This window comes from Notothenia rossii, assembly GCF_949606895.1.
Source record: "Notothenia rossii genome assembly, chromosome: 5".
Classification (NCBI taxonomy): Eukaryota; Metazoa; Chordata; class Actinopteri; order Perciformes; family Nototheniidae; genus Notothenia; species Notothenia rossii.
In genome coordinates, this window is record NC_136903.1 from 61,677,292 (window position 1) to 61,695,816 (window position 18,525).

General features: G+C 39.4%; 2 protein-coding genes across 2 annotated transcripts in view; one reads left to right on the forward strand and one right to left on the reverse strand.

Moving 5' to 3' along the window:
- Window positions 1-13,160, reverse strand: part of nisch (nischarin) — a 26,719-nt gene extending 13,559 nt beyond the window's left edge. Inside the window, exons 1-13 of the mRNA XM_079680528.1 lie at window positions 12,811-13,160; window positions 11,895-11,978; window positions 10,823-11,005; window positions 8,241-8,289; window positions 7,070-7,233; window positions 6,858-6,953; window positions 5,444-5,539; window positions 5,202-5,354; window positions 4,862-4,930; window positions 4,237-4,422; window positions 3,609-3,737; window positions 2,820-2,933; window positions 1,477-1,708 (exon numbers count right to left, since the gene is read on the reverse strand). Of these exons, the coding sequence (XP_079536654.1) occupies window positions 1,477-1,708; window positions 2,820-2,933; window positions 3,609-3,737; window positions 4,237-4,422; window positions 4,862-4,930; window positions 5,202-5,354; window positions 5,444-5,539; window positions 6,858-6,953; window positions 7,070-7,233; window positions 8,241-8,289; window positions 10,823-11,005; window positions 11,895-11,978; window positions 12,811-12,891 (1,636 nt within the window). The 5' untranslated portion in view covers window positions 12,892-13,160. The remainder of the gene's footprint in view (window positions 1-1,476; window positions 1,709-2,819; window positions 2,934-3,608; window positions 3,738-4,236; window positions 4,423-4,861; window positions 4,931-5,201; window positions 5,355-5,443; window positions 5,540-6,857; window positions 6,954-7,069; window positions 7,234-8,240; window positions 8,290-10,822; window positions 11,006-11,894; window positions 11,979-12,810) is intronic.
- Window positions 13,161-16,054: 2,894 nt separating this feature from the next.
- On the forward strand, window positions 16,055-17,742 carry LOC307040654 (uncharacterized protein). The gene is made up of 2 exons (XM_079683705.1): window positions 16,055-17,198; window positions 17,575-17,742. Exon 1 carries the CDS (start codon window positions 16,514-16,516, stop codon window positions 17,135-17,137), a length of 624 nt encoding a protein of 207 aa, XP_079539831.1. The 5' UTR covers window positions 16,055-16,513; the 3' UTR covers window positions 17,138-17,198; window positions 17,575-17,742.
- The last annotated feature ends 783 nt before the right edge of the window (window positions 17,743-18,525 follow it).

An 18,525-nucleotide genomic window follows, 5' to 3' on the forward strand; every position in this document is an offset into this window, starting at 1 on the left:
AGTGTGCAGCCTGTGCTAAGCCACAAAGACAGATGTTAGTCAGGATTATCAGGGTGTCCAACAACCTTCAGAAAAAAAGATGTTGACCATCAGTCGCTGGTTAGTTTTTCCCCTTTGTGCTCAGCTGTTGGAACAGCCACCACTCAGTTTTAATTAAATTAATTATTCAGAAATAAACTTGTCAGATTTATCTCAAACCTAGTACAACTTTTTTGGTTTGAAGGGTTTGTTACCAAACATGGCAGCAGCAGAACAGCAACTACCTTGTTCTGCAAGGTAAAGTTATTGGGTTTTTCTCCCCGAAAGTGCTGTCTGCTGGTAAGGTAAAGCACTACAAATATTTGAAATATAACATACAGCTCGAACTGATAATGATTTTTTTTTGGTTGGGTCTTTTTTTTTTTGGTGGATAAAATACATTTTGCTGCTGCCCTATTCGAGCAGAACATTACTTAGCTTCCGTGCCTCCTAAAAACAGGACCTTTCTGACCACCATCCACTGTTGGTATTCCACTAGCAGCGCAGAGGTACACGTGCAATCAGTCATTCCCGTAGTCTAATAATAAGACTAAATGTTTATTTTAAGATGACATGGTGATGGTGCTATTAATCTTCAGTCACCAGACACTGATTTATCTGTCATGTTGAAATAAACATGTTGTTTGAAGAGTTGTGTTAAACTCAACTTAAACGACTTTAATAGCTGCAAACCACCTATTCACTCTTGAAGACATTTTTGTGGACATTTAGGTGACGCCAGGTTTCTACTCTGGCACCTGTAGATGAACAATTCTTATTCTTGCCTACAAAACCCTGATTCTCCTATAAGTAAAACATCTGAGATGGGCAGATTTTTTTATATTATTGGTTGGTTTGGTCAATTTAATTAGAGCTATGAGTTAATGAGTCTGTTGCAACCTTTGCGATGGACAAATGTCATCTTAGTAAAGATTTAAGTCAGTAGGGGCTTAAAGTTATGAACAGCTAAAGCAACAGGCAATTGGTCACCATTTACTGTATATACAGCTCTGGAAAAAGTTAAAAGACCACTGCAGCATTATCACTTTCACTATTTATAGTTATGTGTTTGAGTAAAACCTTTTTTATTTGATTCTTTAAACTACTGACAACATTTCTCTGTGTTGGAATTCAACAGACACTGGAATGGAATGTCTGCCAAACATGTAGAGATTGAGAGTGGTGTCTTTTTCCAGAGCTGTACAAGTTTGAGGAGAAAAGCAAAGCGTATTCTACAGGAAATAAAGCACTGGGGATATCTGGTTTAAAACAAGACAAAGCAACAGCAGCAGGTGAGCTACATTAGCTCACAATATGTTGAATTGATAATGAAAATAATCACTATTTGCAGCCGCAGCACCATCAGCTGCTGTTTTGGGGAAATCAGCTGACAAAGAGCAGAGAAACACACTCATCTGTCTGGCTGTTGCCTTAAATCAAATGATACAAAATCCCCACCCCCAACCCCTCCCTCAGCCCTGCACAGCCTGATACATACATGATTACCTTGGCTGGGGCAAGAGGCCTGCTGGGCCGGACAGGAAGAGAAAGAGGAGGAAGAGGAGGAGGAGGAGGAGGTGACAGTGGGAGGAGCGACAGCAGAGGAGCAGCAGGAGGAAGAGGAGGGGGGAGAGGAGGAGGAGGAGAGGTGAGGAGGTGCAGCAGCAGACAGCCTGGTCTCCTCACTGATCTGACGAGAGGACAGAGAGGAGGAAGCTTCAGAGAGCAGCGACATCATGGAGCAGAGGAACATCCTAACACCTCCACCCAGCAGCTCCATCAGCAGCAGAGGAACAGTCACACCGGGGTTGAAGACTGATATTTTAGCTTTGAATACAGACACAGCACTGGTATCTTTAAATGAAAACAACTTGACCAGTGCTAGTCCAGTTCAGTTGTAATAATACTGTTTATGTATCTGGTTGTGTGAGTTCAAGAGTTAAAAATGTGCCATTCAACTTTCAAAATCGTGTTCCAACTTGTGACTTGGTTTCACAGTTTTCATTGAATCGTGTAGAATATGTGAACAAGCTGCATTCAATGTCCTGCTTTTCTGCTTGCTATCTGGACCCAAATGCACTTTAAATATCTCAACTTTCCTGAATAAAAAAATACAATACAAAATATTTCCAACGCTCTCATTGAAGAACAAAAAAAGGGATGGTTCACAGTATATGTTCTACACATTTTCGGAAAAAACTACACTGTTTTGTAGGTTCTTTTTTTAACACAATCAGTTTTAGCTCGGTGCATTTGAGTTTTTCAAGTATTACAACCACCCAGATGTCATAATGACTGTTTTAGGCGTTTTTGACTTGCTGTATGTGTCGTAACTCTGCTGCTGATGTGCACATGTTCAGGCTGAAGAGATCTGTTAGTAATTATCGTTATCAGTCACATCTATATGAGCGGATCTTTTAATGGTCTATAATCAGGTTAGAATGATAAAACACTACAGAGGGTTTCAGGGTTAATTCCTATGGAAGATATGAACATTATAACATTTAACACAGGTTTGGGCTCAAGATTCTTGTTGAGAGTCTTGGGAGTAAAATCTTTGCAAAACAGAAAATACTGATAATGCTAAAAATCCCCCAAAACCTGAAAAACAAAGAAAATAAACATCCCTAAAAGAGATGAACAAACTACTTATTGACACTTAATATGTAAATGTATCATTAATTATTTGAGCTCTTATAAACTCATCTTTTAGGTGGTAACTGTCATTATATCTGACAAAAATACAGACAATTGAAATAATACAAACTGGTTTGTTGCTGCCTGAAGTCTAATGAACGTACCTTCTTGTCACCGCTGCTCATCCTGTCTTTGACTTCTTTGGCTTTCTGAATTGCTTTCAACACTTCCACTGTGTCCAGCTCCTTCTCTGTCGTCACCTTACCGTCCAGACAAACCTGAAGACGCAGAGAGAAGAAAACACGTGTGACAGTCCTGAAGTACCATCGAGAGCATTAGTAGCAGTAGCTCTAGTAAACTAAACAGCAGACATCTTGATACTAGTACTATCAGTATCAGAATCTGATTATACTTAGTAAATATACGTCATTTTGCATGTTTCTCTCTATGGGTTTTAAAAAATGTAAACAAATAAATAATAGCAGTGATGAAAACTGTAATAAAAACAGCAATCGCAGCAAAGAGGAAATACAAATAGAAGGCACTTCTTAAATGAAATTTACAAATGTACAAAGTTAAAAAATGTAAAGTTAAAAGGGTACAAAATCTACAGGTTTTATTAAGGGTTTAATAAATAGCTTATTTTTTTTTAAAATAAATTCATTTTTATATTCATTTGTGGTTGCAGTCTTTGAGTGTGCTTGTGTGTGTCACAGTAAATGTATAAGCAGTTATATACTATATTGGTAGGAGCGGTGGTACTTGTAGAGAGAGTCATTTCTTACTATTGTGTGGATTAATAAAAATATTAGGATTTAATTCAATGTTAAGGGTGTTTTACCTGTGCAGTAGTAACAGTACGGCAATACAAAACATTTGGTGCTATTGACTGCAGTAGAAGCAGTAGTAAAGAGGTAAATATATATATATAGTGTGGGGTTTCAGTGGTGTACCTCTGATGCCCGGTCTCCAAACTGGGCCAGCACCTTGGTCCTGTAGTCCGGGATGATGCACATGGGGTTACTGGACAGGTTGAGTTTCTCCAGACAGGGCAGAGAGCCGATGTTCCTGATCTCCTCCAGCTGGAATGAAACACACACAAGTCACAAACAACACAAATCCAATTGGCTTTTTGTTAAGGGAACCAGACGAAGCTAAAATGTTGGTTGAACTAAATATGTCTTAATAGATATTTTATTTACAAGCTGGTCATTTAGTGTTTATTTTTTACTTCTTCTCTGATAGTAGCATATTTAATACATTTTGTAGGTGGCAATGTTTACATTTTTTTAAAGATTTTTTTCAGGCCACCAGTGCATTGTAGTGACAATTTTATAAAGGGGGAGACAGAGGGGGTGACACGCAGAAGATGGGTCCCATGGCGGATTCACAGCCGGGTTATCAGCATGGGGAGCCCTTGTATATCGGTCGCCAAGTGCTCTAAGCGGGCCATTGGTAATGTTTCTATTCGGGCCGCAAATGCATCTTTTGCACTCTCACAATCAAATATAAAAAGAAAGACTGCCTGTCAGTTTTTATGTTACTCTCACTCCTGGTCTCAGGACGTCCCGGTGTTCTTACCTGGTCCAGCTGGTTGTGGCTGAGGTCCAGGTTGACCAGTGAGTAGAGCTTGGTGAGGCCGCTCAGCTGCTGCAGCTGGTTGCCGGCCAGACTCAGAGTTTTGATGTTTCCTAGACGGGTGTGAGCAGCTTCCAGGACTTGCAGGCAGTTGTAGGACAGATCCACATGGACCAGATTGTAGAGGTGCTGCAAACACAGAAAGGTTACTTCACAGCTATTGATTAATGACAAACTAAACATCTGTAGGGGTGTCTAACTGCAGCTGTCAGGACCAGATGCAGATCAGAAAATCTATAGGAAAATATTTGCATAATCAGAATCCAAAATACTACATTCGAGAGTAGAAATAAAACATAAACAATTAAAATATGTAGAAATTTAATTTTTTCTACATACAACAGAATTGTAAAAAATAATAAGCTGAAAATGTTATCTATGAAACTATCTTTGGACTGATGTTCAGACTTGATTATATAGTTGGGCTCTTTAAATGATTTACTGATATTTTACAAGATAATCAAGTAATTGCTTTATCTAAAATAATAATGATCTATAAACTCAAAAAGAATAGGTAGCTGCAACCCTATAAATGATACTGACATAAAAAGGGAAACTGTCCACTTACCTGGAGGTTCTCCACTGTGGACAGCTTGTTGTGACTTAGATCCAGAAACTCCACCTTAGGAATCAGTTTCTGCAACAGAGAAACACTCAGAGTCAACCTACAGAACCAGATGTACCTTAACATTTCTTTAATCACTTACCCATGCTTTCTTTAGCCCTTTGTTAAGATATTAAGGGCATGACGTGCTGATATAACATATTTGTATCCAGTTTTATTCAAAAGCAAATGCTAAAAAATGATATCCAGCTCAAGATATTTTCACTTCAGACAACTTTTTCAGGATGTCCATGGCCAGGAGCATGCGAGGAGGTCCAGACAGTGTTTTCTGTGCGTGTCTCACCACAGAGCTGTCGATGGTGCTGATGCCATTGTGGCTCATGTCCAGCGTAGTCAGATTTCTCCACACCGGGATTACCGCGGTGACGGGACAGCCTGACTCCGCCCCCTCAGCCTCCCACTGAGAGAACTCGCTCGACTCCGGGACCAGGATTGACTAGAGGGAGACAGAAATAACATTACCATCAGGTCACGGTCTACAATAATCTGCATAAACACTAGAGAAGTATTTAATGTAGACCTTACCGTCATAGTTTCCATGGAGTGGTGGATACTCAGAGTTGCCAGACTGGACCTCAGAGATGAAAGACCTCGGATCTGCTGCGAGCTGCACTCACTGATCTGAAGACGGACAGTTTGAAAAATGTAAGGTGAATTTGTAAATAAATGAAATACAATTTTTTTTTTTTGTGTATTCTAGGGCTGAACGATTAATCGATTTTAAATCGAAATCGTGATTTTAAATGATGCGATTATCAAATCGCAAAGCCTGCGATTTTTTTTAACATCTTTTTTTTTTTTTTTTTACACATTTTTTTTTTTTTTTCTTGTGTGTCAGTCATCCACACCAATCAGAAGTGCTGTGCTCCACATGTACCAGCCATTGTTAACCAATCAGAAGTGGCCCATGATAGAAGGTGATAGACAGATTGATCCAATCACCTGCCAAGTATTTTTGAAAGTGCCTGCCCTTTCCAAATGGCTTCCAATGGAGCTTTCCTAGATGGTTTGGTGAAACAAACCATCTGAGTCAGGTTAGTAATGCTCCATCACATGTTTCTATTACAGGGTGAATCTTAAACTGAAGCTTGACTTTAAAGCAACCCAACGAAAGTTTCATGTAAGTTTAGTTCTTTCACTCGTAGCTCGGGCTGCGGGGGGGCTAGAGACGGGAGCATGTTGATACGACCTTCCTAGCCGGAGTTATGGCCACATTTTACAATAAACTTCCGTTGGGTCGCTTAAAAACAAATATCGCAATTCGAATCGCAATATCTGTCAGAAAAATCGCAATTAGATTTTTTCCCAAAATCGTGCAGCCCTAATGTATTTCCCTTTTTGGAAACTGAAAATGTTTTATTTTCTACATTTCTGAGGGCAAGATTGTACTTTTTACCCCACTGCATTTATTTAATGACTTACTTTGCAGATTCATATTTATAATTTTGAATACAATCAAAAACTAAGTGATGATGTTATTACTGTACATATTTAAGATTACTAAACCGTAGACTAGAGTTATGGGAGAGAAACTCCCTCTGGAGGGAACTTTGGAATGTTAGCCTTTGCAGACCACCTCTATAACACTACAGTGAAGGGAAAACCAAAAAAAGCATAATAGTGCCCCTATACATTATTCCGGAATGGGTCAACGCACATGAAATTTGGGGCATTTAAACATGTTACTTTGAGTTTAATTTTATAAAAATATTTTCTGTACTAATTCTTAACTAAAAAATTAAAAGTTCTTAGTAATTGTTCTTATTTAATTGGGTGAAATGTTTGTTAACCTGGTGTTATTTATTCCCTCATCAAACATGAGGTTTGTGTGTATATTTGTTGATTAAGCAGTATTTTATCACAGACAGGCAGACAAACAGACAGGCAGACAGACAGACAGGCAGACAGACAGACAGGCAGACAGGCAGACAGGCAGAACCTCTATCTGCAGTAGTGACTTGAAGACAGACAGGTCGAAGGGGAGACTGCTCTCCTGGATGTTACTGGATCCTACTGGACCTCTGGTACCAGACACCTGACCAGCAGAGAAAAACCAGTGAGAACACTCATCACGTCTCCTCCTGAAGGAAAAGTTAGGATACAAAGTTGCTCGGTACGACAGGTTTTGAGTTTTGTAAAGAGGTGTGAGACCTTGAGGTATCGCAGCCTGCAGGTGAAGTCCAAGATGTGTCCCAGGTCGGTCTTGGCGTCTCCGCTGCAGCAGATTGGTTTTGCCAGACGCAGCTGCTGGGAGACGGAGTAAAGCTGCAGAGGATAGAGAGAAAAGACCTCGCCGGCCTGCAGCAACTGCTCCCCTACAACACAACAAACAATGGGTCTGATACTGTGCGATGTACAGGATTATATCTGTTGTTTCATGTTATATTTGGTCGCATAAACACAGACTGCAGGTGATCAACGAGAGTCGCATGCACCATTCTCTTGTGCTAGCTCATTTCTGTTTCATCGAGCACAATATTGACTTGTTTTGTCTCTTTCATATTGCATGTTGTACTGTTGGGGGAGACTGGGGGTGTTTCTCAATCTCGAGTAAAGCTGCTCCAGAGCCACTACTTCAAGCATACTACGTCATCGAGTGCCACCGAAGGACTGTTCCAATCTCCAGCATACTTGGAATTCTACCGAGCCCGGTGTACTTCGTTTGGAAAAATTTCGAGGCTGCACATGTGTAGACTCCGTGGTCTTAAAATCCCCACAATGCTTTGCGCACTTTTTCCGAGGCTAGGAAGTATTCTTGCCTCGCTTCTGAAGCAAGACGCTCGGAAGACATGTGCTACCAAGCAAGCGTACTCAAGATTGAGAAACACCCTGGGATTTAAATGTGCATATGACAATAAGCCATTTAAATCTCCAATCTTTTTTCAGTAAAATGGATATATTTAGCTGCATAACCAATTTAAATATGTTGGACTTCTATTCAACACAAAAGGAAAAGAAAACAATGCTAACCAATATTGAGAAACGTATTAAGAATGGTTGTTTCACATCAGGTCATTGTGCAAGAATCTACTCAGTATTAATGACATGTACTGACTGTGGATTAAAACTATGCATTTAACTAAAACATTCTAATTAGTTTGCATTGTCCCTGAGAAATAAAGAACTGTAAGAGATGTAATGTCATTGTAAGTATTTTTTCATCTTACTGTACATTATCAGTAAAACTGATAAGTATAGAAATAACGACAGGGAGAAAGCTTTTGCAGCTACATGAACAGGAAGCACACTCAAGGAGTTCATTGTTAACACAGTCTTAGAAACACTAGATGAAGATAGAGGGCAAAGGTCAAAGGAAGCTAACCTTTGTTGAACAACTCCTCAGCCAGAGCTGCTGTGATCCCGTTGATCTCCTGAAAGAGACAAAGAGATTGTTGAAAAACTGAATTCACTTCAAAACAACAAACAAGGTTGATTTCTTCACTACTCAACAGATAACATTAGCTAGACGTACAGAAGTTTCAACGTTCTATTGTTGCCTGTTCTTATCATTTGTTAAACACACTGCTTCGTCTATTCAAGATGAACAAATCAAAACAGGAAAGGCCTGATGATTGCTTCAGAACATGAACATCATGCTGTCAATTTGTTTCATTGCATTACGTTACACAATAGAAGTTTGCATCATTAATGCAGCTGAATAATAAACAACAATAAAGTTTGACAACTGACACTCACCAGTTAATCATCTTGCATCACATGAGTGTTTTTAAATCAGCCTTCACTCTGCAGACAATACTGCTCTGTTGTTGTATGAACATCATCCAATAATCAATGGTCACGACAAGCACTACAAAGACTTTAACCTGTTAAGCCCTGAGCCTGTTTTTCAGCTTTCAGGTTCGAAAATGACATGCACAGAACAAATGACTAACTTCCCTTCTAAAAAGTTAAATTAAAATATTTGTTCTCAAAGCAAGGTTACACCTGTGAGTTGGATGTAGCAAAGTCAGAATCAATATAGATGGTTTATTTTAAAGTCAATTCAGATTGAACATAGTAAAAAAAAAAAAGATTATAGTGTCCGTCCAAAAAAAAAAAAGACTTGAATGATGGGATAGTAGACTAAAAGCTTTAGGAATCCAAACTATAACATATAATAAGTACCCTGCATCAAGATTGATGCAAAACAAGTAACCTTTGACCTTTTTAGAGAGATTTAGCAAAAAAAACCTTCTGGGGTCATTTGGGTGCATTTTCCATATCTCTGGCCCCCCCGTTCGATTTTGATGATTGACACCTCTTTTTAACCATTAGAGCCAATAGAATCGGGGGGAAGTTCCTAAAATCAATCTAAACATTACCCATTGGTGAATGAGTGATGCGCAGCCAGAATGCCCCTGAACCGGAAGCTGCGATACACTCTGATGGCTATCATTAGCAGCTAATATGAAACCTCTGTTTTTGACATAAAAATGGAATGATGGATTATCAGGAATCATTTCAAAGTAAAAGACACATTGAATTAACCATTGGATTAACCTTCAGCCGCGTTTTTATCGTTTTAATGCCATTGAACATGACTTTTGATCAGAATAACAGCTACGGTGAGACGATCTCCCGTGAATGCTCCGTAAAGCTACGTGTTGTGATGTCTGTGTTTGCTTCCCCTGTCGCGAGTTCTGATAGCTCAGTGATGATACTAATACCTATATAATCTCAGCTTTAATCTGATATATTGTATGCGCAGTTACGATAAATAATACGAGTATTTTTACCTTGAGTTCTGTGCTAAGTGGGTTAGCATTTTTTCGCTCAGGGCTCATTTACACGCTTCTTGTGAGACTTGTGTTTTATTTAGGCAAAAATTGTTAATATCTTTAGTTAGCTGAGTTTCTAACCGTTAAATGAGTATGACACATTAATAGGTTTTTAAATATTAAGAAGCCCTGAGACACAGTTTCGTGAAAAAACTACCCGCCGGACCTGGATTAGGGTCCTCTCGGGCTTAACAGGCTAACTGTTACACCAGCCTGCAGCAGCGCCTCTCGGACTGGGAAAGGATCACCATTTACAGAAAAATGACTGTTCTCCCACTACCTTTTATCTTATGACACACCTAACAGTTTCTGCCCATCAGCAACTTTTGATACAACTGAGGCAATTTAAATGTTTAAACAATTTAACTGCTTTAAGTGTAGTTAACACAGCGTTTTGCAAAATAGACCCGCCAGACAAGACTCATCTAGTCTTAATTAATCTTTCAGTATATGTTTAAATTACTAAACACTGCAACATGCTCTGCTTATACTTACAAAACAGAGTAAAGCAGTTGCAATTTTTTCTTTTAAGAAATGTTTAGGACCATCAGTGCCTTTGGTTATGTGGTGGAGACAGATGGGATGACACGTGGCAAATGGTCCTGGGCGATATTCAAACTTGTGTCCTCTCCACAGGGACAGAACCCCAATATAGCTATACGGAGCCCAAAAAGTTGCATTTTTTTTGGGCACATTTAAATTTTTCTTTCTTTGGTGACAGCATTCACAAAAGTTTTCGTAATCTTTATTCAATAGCAGATATAAAAGTGTATTTATTTAATTCAACAATTACTTTTATGATGGAAAGTCCTGTGGCACAACTAGCAAAAAAACTGATATATGGGAGTCTGATTGGCCAGTTTTGAATGCTCCATCTTCATTATAACATCCTGTACAATTATGGAAAAACAAAAATAGATTTGGAGATTGACAAGAAGTGTATTGTTGTATTTAATTAATACTGTTGCTTCAATAGTTAGGAGTCCGTAAATAAACGCTTTCTCAGTTCAGTGGGAGAACATCACTTGCCCTCAGACCCATCCAATAGATTTGAGATGAACTGGGAACATGTTTAGGCTTAAACAGGTTACTGTGCATATGTGGTAGGAGCCTCGAGTGTACTCACGTAAAGGTGAAAGTGCAGGAAGCAGGCGAGTGGAGACGGTGTGGCCTCTGGGAACTGCTGCAGCAGCGTCTGCAGGTAAAGCTCCAGCTCCTTCTGCCGCCGCTCCACCAGACTCTTTGAGTTCTTCCCCAACATCTTCTTTGGAGGAAGCAGCCGTCGGTCCACCTTCTTCTCTGCCGTCAGCTGCAGGGAAACCCATCAGGATGAGAAAAAAACACTAAAAGCTGTCCAAGTGTACTGTAGCTTCTCTAATATGAGGATTGGCTGCTTCTGTCTTTTTTTATATATAAATGTAAACAAAATATATTTTAAGATGTCCCCTCTGGGACCTTTTAGACGTTTTTGTTGTTTAAATAATTAATTAATTATCCATAAGACATATTGATGTTTTTTCCTGTTTGAAGCTCGTTCTTTGTGTTCTATTGTAGGTTTGTGCCTTCAGTAATTTAATGAAAGGCCAATTCTTACTTTAGAACATTAAGATCAGCAGATAGCTAATTGATAAACATTAAGTCAACCTTCATTCCAGCATTGACTAAATGCATTATGGTTATTAATGATTAATGTGATGGCACTATGTCTGTGGTGGGTATACTATCCTCTTATCAATCAGAAGTGTAAATTATTCATCCTTGTTCCGATAATGGACTTTCAGGCAATAAATGCTTCTGATAATGTAGAGCCATTCCTTACATCAGCTGTGGGGACTCCTTACTTATAAGTACAACTACAACAATTCAATAAATATGATGTCACACAGGTGAGCCCATGGATTGATATCAGCTGTATTGAGGCTTGTTAGCAAATGATAAAAGATATAGAAGGAGTCTTTTTGTAATTACAAATGTTTGCAAAAGTTGTACAGGCAGAAAATACTAAAAACTCTGTCTTTATTGCTCTCCTCATATTTTATCATAACATACATATAATAATTATAGAACCTACATCCCATATAGTGCCTCTACTATTTATTTATGTTTTCTCTATAATTCAAATAGATTTATTTATTTTTAAGTGATTTTTGGAACTATCAAGTTGATTGAGATTGATCTGGGCTGCTGTGGTCTCTTACCTTCTCGTGGAGGTCGTGAAAGTCACTGTAGCGATGTTTTACAGTCCATCTGTGCTCTCCATCCGACACCTCGATGATATAGACCTGAAACAGCACAGCATGACATTCAGTGATTAAAACCTGCCGGATTCAAAAACTGCTTCCTGTACAGCATGGATGCTCATACCACCATTGAACCATCTCCTCGTATGCAACCAACTGCTTTTAGGTCAATAGTGGACCTTCAACTTCACCACATAATTCAAGTTTTAAGGGCTGTAATGTGCGGTCATGTGAACAACATCAGAAAGAAGCCATTGTTGTCAATGATATATGAAATTGTTCAATGGACTTCACTGTACTTAAGAACAACCTTTATGTTATTATTGATTGCAAAAGCTTTACTGGATAAATTACCAGAATATAAACATATATATGTAGGCTATATTTAAAAACAAAACAAATAACCTCTTATTCCCAATCACCTGAACAAAACTCGGCTAATATGCCTTTTTATTTTCACTTTCGGGTGAGCATGATTTATAAATACTTTGAAATCAGTATTTAAAAGAACAATGTTGTTGTTTTTGACAAGGTCCATTTTCCTTGAATCGTCTAGACTCTTATTCCTGTATGTCTTGTGTATATTGTCTGAAACATTAAAAACCGCTGCAACACTGACAGCTAGTTCAGTTAGCACGGCAGCTAGCACTTAGCTTGTCAGATCTGTCGTTCTATTGAGTAAAGCCTCAGGAGGAAAATGACATATTGACTGATGGAAAACAAGCATTGTAACTGAACACCGTATATATTCAAAGATAGGTTATATTCTTCCACAGTAACTCACTGTCACGATAATTGAGCTAAAGCTTAGGCTAGCTACATACTACACATGCTATGAGGTGCTAGGCTAGAGGAAATCCCGGGTGTAGCTTACAGTGTAGTTTTCCACCGGCTCCGACCCGACAACACACACTTTCCTCTCCAAAACATCCTCCGGAAACGAAGCAGACTCCATCTTGAGATCACGACGAAGCAAATGTTATCTTTAATTAAGAAATACAACTTTCATTTAAAACGGCTCTGGAGGATACCCAGCTTTTCTTCTCAGTTAGCCGCCTCCTGACGCCATGTTTGTTGTGTTGCTGAAGCAGCTGACAGCTTTCTTCTTCTTTCTCGTCTTCTTCTTGTTTTACAGAGGTTCGCATACAGTTTAGTGGCGCATTACCACCACCCTCTGTTAAGAGAAAGAACATATCCACACACTTACACACACCATAACTTATATTGTATAGACAAGTTTACGCGCCAAAACACGGGTAGCGCCATGACACTACACAAATGCACTTCATTTCCGCCGGAAGTCTTTTGCACAGCGTCTGTCGGTGTAAACCGATGTAAACAGTCAGACGGGCACTGGTGTAAACACAGCGATTTCGATGCTAACAGTGATGCTAGCTTGGGAACACGATTCTACTTCTTTGACTGGAGATGGCGTTACTCTCCCCCACCCGAATTCAGTGCAAAGCTGGGAGGATAACATGACGACGTGGCCCAGCATAAAACCAAAATAAACTGCCTTATTTAGGTCATGCCCACAGGAGCCAACAGTTGTCTGTTGTTTACATAATGCGCAATTTACATGATCTCTTTATGCTGTGCAATATATCATATGTGCCTGTACTGTTTGAGTGAAAATAAAGTTTGATGTAATTTAATTTCATTATTGCACTGTTATTGCATTATTGCATTTCATATGTTCCTTAGAGTGCTACAATTTCTTTTAACACAGTTCATCATTCATATTAAGCTCATACTGTACATAAATAACACTGAATGAATTAATTGTTGAGAGGAAACTAAAGAAATGGCTTCAACAAGAAAGATCACATGTTTAATCCTAACAGGTATTACAAATTAAAATATAAAAGCAGCCCACACAATTACATCACTATGAAAATATTCATATATAATATTAAAAAATACAATGCATGCAGTATTTGTTGTGTTTATCTGTATTTAATGAACAACATGGCTGGGTGCTGGGTGCTGGTTTGTGGTCGTAGCACTCTCTATCTAACCACTCGTTCAGGTGCTTTCTCGAGTGATTGCAACCAACTACCGCACACGTAGTTCCCGAACCACTTTTCTTCATGTTGTAATTGTTATATCCTCTTTGTCTCTGCGATATCAGTGCTTTGTCGGCACAACGGAGCTAGCTAGCAAAACAAACCCAGTCCGCCAAAACGGAAGTGCATTGCATCGAAGGGAGGAGTTCAGGATGTAGAGCGGAAACGGCTCAATAACTTGTGTATAGGCCATTGGGAATACCGGGAGTTTTCCCGGTGGGCCGGGTACCGAAGTGGGCCGGTCGGACAATTCCCCCGCCCCCCACTAATTATTTTTGACCAAATACTTTCATATTGATGTAGATTATTAATTAATAGTGTGTGCCGTGTGGTGTGGTTGACTATAAGGGCTTTCTTAAAACATTTTTGATGAATAATCATCTGAAAAAATGACCAAAAAAATCAACAATAGGCTCAAGAGTTTTCACTTCTTATTTCACACATTTTACAAAAGAATTGAGAATTAACTCAGCAGATTAATCAATAATAAAAAAAAGAATTTGTTAAAATGGTTAAAAAAATAAGTTCCACCTCAACAAACAAAAATACTGCTTTCATATTAGCACACAATAAATAATAATTAAATTATATAATATATAACATTGTCTGTGTTATTATTATTGTGTTATTAACACAATAAAAGGAGTCATTTGAGCAAATGCTCTTGATTAAACTTCAAACTGTTCTATGTAATACACATCACAGCCATACGGGATCGCTAGTGCAGCTGCAATCATATAGGTGTGTTATGTCACATTTTGGTCTATGCTTTGTTCGAGTGACCTACATATTTTGAACTAAACTGAATTATAACGGCAGAGATTTGTTGATGCAGGAAGCAGAATGCGTTGTAATGGACTTACAACGAGGAAATGATTTGTTATGTCAGGTGACATTGAAGACAATGTTTATGCTTTATTGCTTATTATATATTGATAAAGGGGTCCTGTGCTATTTTCAAAAATAATTTCCTCAATTATCGATTCATTCTTCCTGTCTACTGATTTCAAACCAAGACTACAGCTGTACTTTGGCACATCGGTACTTAAGCTAAATGTTACACAATGAGCACATTATACAACATTTTTGGAGGAACAGGTTGAATGGCTTTAATGTTTACCATGTGCACCATGTTAATTTAGCCAGTTAGCATGCTGACAGTTGATCATTAGTAATATTTGCATGTAGTCTACAGCCGAGCCTGATGGGAATATAATTAGTTTTGCAGGAATATACTCATATATTCAATCAAAAGCTTGACCTGATGATGGCGCTAGATGCAAATCCAAGGGACCATAAAGTGATTACAATCCATGCTAAGGAGGACTTGAATGTGACCCACACACAGTTAAAATGTTTTTACTAAAATGTGACACTCTTAAGGGCATTACAGTTAAAGACACACAGTCAACAAGTTATTGTCTGGGGAGAATACAAGAGACCGATAATTAGTGTATTCATTATTTGTTGTGATATTAAATTCTGGACAAAAGACTACATTAAATTGACAGTTGTTATGTGTTTAAGGAAGGGAAGGCTTTTTGTGAGACAGTTCATTTGCACCCAGAACATAACGTTCTTTGTTTGTAATTGTGCTCACCACTGACACAGTAATTTCCACTGTCTTATAAGTCCATAGTTGGGTTGGGTGCTTGTGTGTGTATGACACATTAACTAACTTCTGTGACTGTTATTTTTGTGAGTGCCCCTGTGCTGCTGCTTGTTGTTGCTGTACAGTGTTGCTGTTGTCAGAGGGGCGGGCAGTAACAGCAGCAGCTGTGGATCAGATTTCAGCTGCTAAAACTGAAGCGGAGTGAACCATCCTGTTGCAGGGAGCAGCTTTAAGCTCATCACAACGACACAACCCAACCGTACATACATGCATGTTCGAATATGTTGCATACATAACTATAAGTAATATTGTGTTAAAATCTATCATATTATCATGTTATTATTTGGAAGTGGAACAATCTTCTAACCTTACACCCCTCCCTCTGTTAAACCTCTGAATGGACTCTCCCAGCTCTTTATTCAGGCTCTGAGGAGGAGGCAGAGCTTCAGTCAGTGCTTGTTGTCTGAACTGAGTACACTGCACTTGCTGGCCTTAAACAGAGAAAAAATAGCTTAAAATCAGATAGACAGCGCCTCAAACCCCTTTATCAGCTCATTATAGATCAATAATCAAAGCTGTAAGAAGCAAATTTGACTTTCAGATCATTTAAAAAAGAGAAATCAGATAAATAGAGGAGGGCGTGACAAGCAGACAGCCGAGCAGGCAAGCTGCTGCTGCAAGGAGAGGAAGAGCCGGCGATGCATCAGCCAAAGCCAGAGGTCAAGAAAAAAAGTGAAAGGATAGTGAAAAGGTAGACACTGAGAGAGGAGGGTCCTTTGTGATCTGAGCCAGAAAAACAGAAACCAGCCTCTCTTTGTTGTTGTGTGGGCCACCGAGCAGGGATGTGAAGGAGGGCAGCAGGGAGGAAGGGAGGCAACGGCAAGAAAGACTGCAAGAAAATGCTCTCAGAGATGATGTGCAGGAGGAGCTGCCAGCAGCAGCAGGATGGCAAAGAGGCTCTGCAGAGGGACCCTTCCAGCCGCAGGAAGCATGGCTGGTCCAAGGGCTGCAGGGGGCGCATGCAGGGGCGGAGAACTGGAGTGGGAGGGTGGCCAAGAGGGCGCAATCACCAGCAGCCCCCTCAACGACACCATCATCATCCCAGACACTTCCAGAGGCCAGCGATGTCACTCCGGCCCATTAACATTAAAGGGAACAGGGCGAGGGGGATGCGAGCCCCCAAGAACACAAACCAGTTTTTGATGCACGAGAAGTACCAGATGCTACACATGCGCTCCGACTCAGTGGGGAGTGACAGTGGGAGCAGCTCGGATAGCGAGATGGAGCTCACAGACATGGACTCATACCTGGGCGTCCTGGAAAATGCAAGAGGAGCCCTGTTGGACAGTCCCAACCCACACAGCTCAACAGCGCCCCCTGGACAGATCGTGGTTCTGCATGAGGACAGTCTGCCTCTGCAGGAGGACAGCATGCAGTATTTCCCCTCTGAAGACGACCTGAAGCAGAGTCAGAACTTCATGCAGAGGGACTTTGTTGAGTTCTGTGACATCCTGACACCCTGAAAGGAAACTCTCATGAGGCCATATTGTTCTCGACAGTGTGAAACTCTAACCTCGAGGAAAGGTTTGTTCTGCTTCATGTTCACTGAAAATCTGAAAAATATCTCATCATCTTGTCAACTCATCAAGCCTTAAAATGCTAGGAATATGCTTGCAAGGTGAGATGATTCCATCAGTTTAAAGCAGATACTTCTTTTGAAGTGTCATTGTTTTAATGGTCATGCAGTGGTCTGCCTTAGTTCATGTGAAGATGCTTAAAATAAGTGAAATTATCTCACCAAGTTGTATATGTTTAAGAAAAAAAGCTTAAATGAATGCAAGATTAAAGGAAAACATTTTGACGGATGATTCTTTTTTTACGGTTTACATTTGGTTCATGTTTGGTAATGTACAATGTGCTGTAATGTGCTGCCTTTCTGTTGTTATTGTTGCACACAAAGGGAGATGGGATCGGTGGTGGGAGTGAGCCTGAACAGCCAATCGGCATCGAGTTGGCTGGATTAGGCTGCAGATGATTGGCCGATGCAGTCTGTCATTGAAAAAAAAATACATTAACTGTGAAGAAAAACAGAAGAAAAAAATCACAAATAAATATCTCATTGATGCAACTTGTGCTTCTTTATTGTGTTTGTTGATATTAATTAGTGTGATGGTGAGTTTTTTGTCAAATGTATCCGGGTCAGTGTGTCACTTTTCTGAGCAAATAATGCATATTTAACCATGTAAAAGTAAATATGGATAAACACATGAATTCAATTAACAAGTCGGTCACATGACATCATGTTAGTGGAACAGCAACAATGGGGATGAGCAGTAAAGAAAGAAATCATGAAATATAACATTACATATACACATGCAGACACATTTATGGGTTGCAATACTGTAACATGAATAGATACAGATGACTTCATTAAGTTTTTTCCACACACCAATAACTGATGTCTGTTGACATGCAGATGTATCATACTTTTAGATCTTATACATAGGCTTTTCTAATGCATCCTATGATCTCACAAGTAAAGTCATTTTAACTAACATATGATACGTATAATGTTCCTATTCAGACATTGTGGACAGGCTTTAAAGCAGGAAGTAGGGACCTGCATGGAGAGCAGCTGAAGAGGATTACATAAAGTGCAGTGAGCAGGGAGGTTTAAGCCGCTTTGGGTTGCTGTGTCATTATAATGTTAACGGGTCAAAGACTGAGAAACGGCAGGTAATCGAAGTTTCCTACTTTAATATAGTATCTGTTTTATCCTTCAAAGTGACAGAGCAGCAACTGCAAACACCAAACATGCGAACAAGTTTTTCAGGCTGACTGTACTGTATGATAGAAATAAATATTGTTATTCCTTCAATTTATGCCCTTTTAGTCTGGTTACTGTGTATGA